This window comes from Phocoena sinus, chromosome 19 (genome assembly GCF_008692025.1).
Source record: "Phocoena sinus isolate mPhoSin1 chromosome 19, mPhoSin1.pri, whole genome shotgun sequence".
NCBI lineage: Eukaryota > Metazoa > Chordata > Mammalia > Artiodactyla > Phocoenidae > Phocoena > Phocoena sinus.
This window is the reverse complement of record NC_045781.1, coordinates 4323421-4331336: the sequence shown is the minus strand read 5'-3', so window position 1 is coordinate 4331336 and position 7916 is coordinate 4323421. Positions and strand designations below refer to the sequence as shown.

At 42.0% G+C, this 7916-nt stretch overlaps 1 protein-coding gene across 1 annotated transcript; it reads right to left on the bottom strand.

Annotated features, from left to right (window-relative positions):
* Positions 1-1047: 1047 nt before the first annotated feature.
* LOC116744052 (protein FRG2-like-1) lies at positions 1048-4169 on the bottom strand. The gene is made up of 6 exons (XM_032613337.1): positions 4018-4169; positions 3812-3900; positions 3617-3697; positions 3307-3384; positions 2581-3015; positions 1048-1145 (listed from the first exon to the last, which is right to left on the bottom strand). The coding sequence occupies exons 1-6, from the start codon at positions 4167-4169 to the stop codon at positions 1048-1050; spliced, it is 933 nt and encodes a 310-aa protein (XP_032469228.1).
* Between the last annotated feature and the right edge of the window lie 3747 nt (positions 4170-7916).

The following is a 7916-nucleotide window of genomic DNA, read 5'->3' as shown; positions in this document are numbered from 1 at the left end:
TGAGCAAGGAGTTGGCTACAGTCAGGAGCTGGAGAAACAAACTTTAGGAAGGAATTCAACCATATTTTTGTATTTTACTGTATAGATTTTTCTTTCCTTTGAGTTGTATCATGCTATAGGATGTGAAGAGTAAGACCATTTTGATAGAAATTTCCATTTCCCAAATATCAACTACTAATGATGTCATCTTCAGTGTAGTTCTGCTGCTTATTAACTTTTCTTATGCACTTTGGCATATTTCTGAATTTTTAATGTCACTGATTTATCAGTTGTGAACAAACATATCCCCTTTGTCCCAGGCCCCCGGTGCAAAACTTCAGAAACCCTTGGAATTTCCACTAACTGAATCACTGTGCTGTACGCCAGAAACTAACACAACATTGTAAATCAAGTATACCTCAATTGAAAAAAAAAAAAAAACACCTTGGAATTTCCTGAATGATAGGAGTGTCTTTGCTATTATACTAATAAGGCAACTCTGAATGGGGGTTCCGTACAAAGCTATGGAATGGAAGCCTGGACATCAGAAAGATCAACCAGGTGATCAGGGGATTGGAACCTGCAGCTGCCCAACTTCTGGAGAGAGGAGGGAGGCTGGGGATTGGGTTCAATCACATGGCTGGTGATTTAACCAGTCATGCCTGATTAAAAACTCTGGACAGAGAAGCTGGAGGGAGTCTTCTGCTGAGGAACAGAAGCTACTGCGCCAGGAACCCTACCAGAACCAGCTCTTATGTATTCCTTCATCTGTTTTTTTTTTTTTTTTTTTTTTTTTTGAAATGATGTCAAATGACAAAACAATGTAGTAACTAGTTTTTGGTTTTTTGCGGTACGTGGCCGCTCACTGTTGTGTTGTGGCCTCTCCCGTTGCGGAGCACAGGCTCTGGACGCGCAGGCTCAGCGGCCATGGCTCACGGGCCCAGGCGTTCCGCGGCACGTGGGATCCTCCCGGACCGGGGCATAAACCCGTGTCCTGTGCATCAGCAGGCGGACTCTCAACCACTGCGCCACGAGGGAAACCCGATGTAGTAACTAGTTTGATGTCCTTTATTCAAGGGAAAACTGGATTTCCCGGCGCCCCCGGCGCCCGGCGCCCGGCGCCACGCCCAAGTAGCAGCCCACTGCAGGTTGGTGAACCCACCAGCCTGGGAGACAGTGGCGGCCTTCACACATTTTTATTACATTTATTCCTAAGTAGTTTATTTTCTTTCATCATTTTGTAACTGCATCCTCAGTTTCCAAGTGTAACTTGTCAATTCAAATGTTTGTACATACGTAATCACTTATTTCGTATAATTTGAAGCCATGTCATGGGTGCAAACTGATTTGTAATGTAATATCACTGAATTGGCCCCATTTACTGGAATGATAAATTGCTAAGCTTAGGTACAATAATAGCTGGTAGGTGTAGGAAAGTCAAGGTGGAGATGAAGCTGAGGTGAAAAGAACACTGCTTCCCGACCCACACATACAATAAAAGAAATTCCATGTGGGATTTTAATCCCATATGGGATTGTATTCAGGTATACAATACTTGAAAACATTACTATTTCATCACTAAGTGACATGGGAATGATAAGGCAAAGGCTAAAACAGATTCTCAAAGCTTTAATTTTATTTTTCTCACATAAAAATTATATACATTTATATGCTGAGACTGCACGATCCCAGTGTAAAATGCAAATCAAAGAGTATATAGAATTAAATATAACAATATATTAATATAAAGCCAATGACTATATCTATATTATATTTAATATCCTCCAGGAAATATAACAAACTGGAATCTATGAAGTAGGAGAAAATTTTAAAGTAGGTACCTAAGGTGAAACAGATGAAGAATAAATACACATGGTCAAAAAACATTTCATATATCTTGACTTCCAGTTTATCTAAAGTAAATAAAAAGCAAACAAAAACATGTGGTGGCATCACCTGCATTTCATCAAACTGAAAAATATAAACATTTCTCAAGGTGAATTGTTATTAAAGGTTTGTGGATATCTGTCCTGCACGGACTGGAGGTGAAGGAGGGAAGAGCTACAGCCTTTTCCGAATAAAAGGGGGAGGATACGAATATATGTTTACTTTGCTACACTTTAAAGTATGCACATGAATTACACCCTGATATTTGTTCTCATTATAAAATAGTGCTTGACTTTCCTCACTATAAAATAATGCCAGTGTAGAACGTGCACCTCAGCGCTAGCGCTCCTGAGAGGCAAGAGGCCTGGGGGGTTAATACAGCAAGTTGATTGTCCTAAGGCGCATCAATTGTCTAACACGAATGTTAAAAGCGTCGTAATATTCGTCCTCAAGGAAACTCAGATTTCACCATTTTGACTCAAGTTTTCAAACTCCTTTCCGATGACCACCCCAGGTTCTAGTGTTTATGAGGAACACCCTGTGTGAAAAATTGGCCCTGCCGGTCACCTTGGAGAATCTGGGCAGTTGCAGGGCTTTGCTGTCTTTCAGAACTGCAGTCTCTGCTGACTAGGCTTGGGTACCCTTAGTTTAAGTCAAGCCTGATCCACTGACAGCCTGTCTAGGGAAGAGGTGGACTGTCCTTGGAGCACGGACCTTCTCCTCCATCCCCGGCTGGACTCCAGGGAGCCGACAGTGGGGTTGGGACGAGCCAGCCCTCAGCAGGGAAGACATAGGCCGCCTGGTTGGCCATGGCGTACATGGTCAGCACCGCGGTGCACAGCGGCCCCCGCAGCTGGGCCAGCTGCTCCCAGAGCAGTGGGGAATAGCCCTTCTGATTGTACACATTAACTATGTTCTGATAAATGGCCTCAGACATAGAGTGCAGGGCAGTCAAGAGGCTTTTCCGAAGTGGAGGCGGCTGGTCTCCTGGGGACCTGGATCTGGGCCTCTTGCTGCGCCCAGGGCGCCTCCTCTGGGACCTCCTGGGGCGGGCATCCCGGATTTCTTCACTCTTCCTGCTGTGGCCAGAGTCAAGGACCTTCTGTTTCTTCTTTTCCAAAGTCGCACTGAGCTCAGCTGGAGAGGCCCCTGTGGAGCAAGCATGTAGGTGAGAGACCTGCCACATCAATTCTCATGGACCCCCATTCCCAGGATCTCACAATGTCCCTTCCGTTAACCCCATCTCTCTCCTGCTCCTGCCCTGCCCCCTCAGCTCTAGAATGAGGTGATGCTATGCCCATCTTGGGCCCTCCAATGCTCCCTGGATCCCAGAGTCTCCAAACGGCTTCAGCCATTGAACACGGCCCTTTGTGCCCCCACACTGGATAGGTTCCCTGCTTTTCTCTCTGTACACCTGGGGACCCAAAAGCAAGATCCTACCTGTTCTCTCGCAGGTGCCGTCCCTGGACTTGAGCTTCCTCTTCCTGGAGCTCTCCGGACTGGAGCCGCGTTCTGAATCTGTGGATCAAGTGACAGTTTGAATGACTGCCTGCACCCGGCACACTGGAAACCTAGCCTATCCCGGACACACAAGGAGTCAGGATCCCAACCAAAGCTCGTGTCCCAGCTGCACATCCTACAGTCCAGGATGTGCAAGGCCTGGCTGCCAAAGCTCACCCACTTCCCTGCCCAGGGAGACTGACTTACTCCATATGCCCTGTCCCTCCTCCCCAGAAAAGCGAAATCGTACCTGACAGAGTAGTACAGCTGTTTCTGTCTCGTGTCTCGTTTTCCTTCGAATTCTCCTCCTCATCTGTCTCGGGCTCTGACCCTGGAGAAAAAGAGGGATTGAGATGACTGTCCTCCCTCGAGGGACACAGAAGCCCTTAGTCCATCCCTAGCCTGTATTTGTGGGCAGTTCTCTCTACCGAGGGCATTCAGACACATGAACTGGAGCAATAATATGGTTCCGGGGGATCATTGCCAGAATACTCAAAGCCCCCATAGGGCTGGGGGACGTCTCCCATCACCGATCTCCAAATAAAATCCCAACAAAACACAAATTCGGTATCCCTGATTCCATCCCTCCTTCCAGCCTCAGACAAACAGCCCAGGACCCTATCTGGCCTTTGGTCGTGGCTGTCTCTTCACCGGGAAGAGAATGTCTTGCCTTTTTCTTGGGATAGTTTGTCCTCCACATCAGAGCCCCTTTCTTCCATGGAGTCCTGCTGGACGGGAGGCTGGTCAGTGGGGTGTTCCGTGGAGGGGCTGTGAGGGTGTAGGTCTTCAGTGCCCGATTCCATCTTGAAGCCCAAACGAAAGGTCCTCTCTCAGAGCGGTTCAGAGTCAGAAGTGTCCACAGGCGCGATGTGCCTGCCTTTTATTAGACCCTCATGGGGCGTGGCTTGTTCCTATTGGCTGATTGGATTCTACAATCCTATCACTTATCCCAGCCTGAGATGGTGCGAGATTATGAACCTTGTTGGTTGTGGTTGTACGGGGGAACCTGACACCGGAAGAGAAGGTGAATCTCTGTTTACCCTTAAGACCTCTTCAAAATGTTCAATGTTTTTCCAGTCTTGAATCATACATCTCAAACTTCTCCTTTGGGTGGGGGTTAGGTGGGACATGGAGATGATAGATAGACTTGAATGCAAATCGTAGAATTATGTATTTGTCTAATAAATAAGTTGGAAGCCATCAAATCAGTTCTAGGAAGTAATCATTTAAGGATATAAAAGACAATAAAAGACTCCCAGGCTTTATAACACAAAATTATTTCAAAAAATTTTAAATATCATCTAATACCCAGTTCATATTCACATTCTTCTAAATCTAAATTACTCAAACACATTTTATTGGTTTTGATTTTTTTTAGCCAGGATTTAAACAAAGTTCCTACATTAAAATTACTTCTCATAACATTAGAACTGGTACATTTTGTCTGAAAATATCATTAAAAGCAGTTACAAAATGGAACCACCTACTTATAATTCCCATCACTCAGAAAGAAATTGTATCCAGATATATAAAGTGTAATTTCTACCGATTCAAAACAAAAGGAAACTATTCACAATAAATTGGAAAACAATTGACAAAACAATTCACAGGTTAGTAAACTCATATGATGAAAACTATGTTACATTACATACAGCATTGCTAGTAATAAAGTCAATGCAGATAAAAACACCACCAAGTTTTCACATACATACTACTAATAAAAATTCAGATTGTTACCCAGTGTGCCTATGATGTGGGGAACTGGAGATTCTCCTCTGGAGTTAGTGAGATTTTGGGGCTTAACCACTTCAGGAGATACATGATTATGCAAACTAAACCCTAAGATGCGTGAAAATGATGACTCACCAATTCAACTTCTCACTTTCTGTTTATGACAACAAGGAGATTGCCCAAGTGTATTCATGGGAGCATTGATAGCGGAAGGAAAAACATAAATGCTCACCAATAGGATCAGGGATTATAACCAAAAAGTCCAGTGCATTGACACACAAAAATTACAAACAGTGGTGAAACACAATGAACTACAGGTACACGTGTAAAAAGGAGATTTTTCCAAAACAATTGGGAGCAAAGTCCTGATAAAATATTAGACAGTATAAGGACATGTGTATAAATATTTTACATTTGCAGAAAATAATATATTCAAAGTATGTTCAAAGTATGTACATATATGTTAGAATTTCTTAAAATTTTGGGAATGAGAAATATCAAATTATAGTTGATTGTATCAGATACATACATATGTGATCAAATCAAAATGCAGAAGAAAAGTAACCAGGAAATAAATATCTCTTAAGGTCTTGTGGGTGAGAGACCGGCCAGATCAATTCCCATTGACCCCCATGATTAGATCTCATGTGATTGCATTGTGTTCGAGGGCGAAGGGAACAAAAATGCCCAGTGAACTGATAAGCCATCTTTTTTTAAAAAAATTCTTGAGATCATGATGATATTTACTTTTTAAATTTTTTATATATATATTCATTCTTTTTCATATTCTTTTCTCATATAGGTTATCACAGAATATTGAGTAGAGTTCCCTGTGCTATACAGTAGGTCCTTGTTGGTTATCTATCTATATATAGTAGTGTGTGTGTGTTCATTCCAAGCTCCTGATTTATACCAACACCCTCCCCCCCAACATTTTCCCTTTGGTAACCATAAGTTTGTTTTCTAAGCCTGTGAGTCTGTTTCTCTTTTGTAAATAAGTACACTTGTATCATTTTTTAGATTCCACATATAGGTGATATCATATGACATTTGTCTTTCTCTGTCTGACTTACTTCACTTAATATATAGTCTCTAGGTCCATCCATGTTGCTGAAAATAACATTATTTCATTCTTTTTTATGGCTGAGTAATACTCCATTGTATATATACATACCACGTATTCTTTATCCATTCCTCTGTTGACGGACATTTAGGTTGCTTCCATGTCTTAGCTATTGTAAATAGCGCTGCAATGAACATTGGGGTGCATGTATATTTTCTAAGTATGGCTTTGAGAAGGCATCTTGAGACCGAGAAAGGAGGCAAGGACCTTTATCTAATCAATGGATCCATCTATGATAGTGTAACTTACTCACAGGGTGGGATCTAGATCAGGCTGACAATGGTAAGATCTGGAAGTTTTCACAGCTGCGTTCCGCACCACCCAGGGCCCATTCCAGAATTTTATAGTTAACCTAGGGTATCGGGGTAGGTGCTTGGAAACAGGATGAACTTTCCTAAGTTAAGATTTATGAGCAGGTAACTAGTCTTCTGGGCACCGAGAATCCATCATGGAGAGTTTTCATTATTGCTTGGGGACTAACAGTATGGAGTTATGCTCACAGTCATACATATCGAATTGGTTAGGTTAGCACTGGTGCTTGAACAGGGCATCCTGAAACAACAGAAAGTCTAACGGGATAGGGAAACTTCTCCTCATGTTTCCTCATCTATTCTGGAAGCCTCTTTGTTTCCCATGGAGTTTTCTGAGCATCCACAATCTGACCTGATAAGGATAGTTGAGTTATTATCAGCGTTAGAAAAAATTTTTAATTGAAGTATTGTCGATTTACAATATTCTGTTGGTCTCAAGTATACAGCATAGTGTTTCAATATTTGTATAGATTATTACAAAATAATGGCTACATTGCCCTGTGTCGTGCAACATCATCCTTGTTGCTTATCTATCTTATAGGTAGTAGTTTGTGTCTCTTAATCCCATTCCCCTATTTTGCCCCTCCCCACTTCCCTTTCCGAAGTGGTATCCACTAGTTTGTTTTCTATACCTGTACCTGTGAGTCTGTCTGTTTTATTTTATACAGTCATTTGCTTTGTGTTTTAGATTCCACATCATCAAGGAAACTCAAATCACAATCACAATGAGATATCACCTTGCACCTGTGAAAATGGCTGTTATCGAAAAAACAACAAATAACAAGTGTGGGTGAAGATGTGGAGAAAAAGGAGTCCTCATGCACTGTTGGTAGGAATGTAAATTGGTACAGCCACTATGGAAAACAGTATGCAGTTCCTCAAAATATTAAAAAAGAGGACTACCATATGATCCAGCAATTCCATTTCTGTGTATTTTTCTGAAGAAAATAAAGACACTAATTGAAAAGATATATGTATAATACTGCAGAAATCTACCCCATCCCAATTTGGATTAATGGATGCAAGTGTGCATGGCTCCATATTAGAATGGGAACAGAAAGACTCATTTGCTTTGTGCTACAAACAAAAGCACAAAGGAAACTATTACATGAATTACTATCATTATTATTATTATTAGGCCACACCATGAGGCATGCGGGATCTTAGTTCCCCAACTAGGGATCGAACCCGTCCCCTGCAGTGGAAGCACAGAATCTTAACCACGGGACCACAAGGGAATTCCCTACATGCATTATGGAACAGTCTCATGCCATGCCCTAAACTATGAGACCTGAAACAGTACTGAAAGATAAAATAATGCAGAGTAGAAACTAAATCGTTACTAATTTCAGATCATATACTTATTAACATCTGTATTAAGTAAA

What these genes read in the sequence shown, in the direction of transcription:
- LOC116744052 (XM_032613337.1), bottom strand. Translation starts at nt 4,169, where the DNA reads ATGGAATCGGGCACTGAAGACCTACACCCTCACAGCCCCTCCACGGAA. An exon ending in ATATTATTGCTCCAGTTCAT is followed by an intron (nt 3,698 to 3,811) that starts GTGTCTGAATGC and finishes CTTTTTCTCCAG; the next exon opens with GGTCAGAGCCCGAGACAGAT. An exon ending in CAGCTGTACTACTCTGTCAG is followed by an intron (nt 3,385 to 3,616) that starts GTACGATTTCGC and finishes CTTGATCCACAG; the next exon opens with ATTCAGAACGCGGCTCCAGT.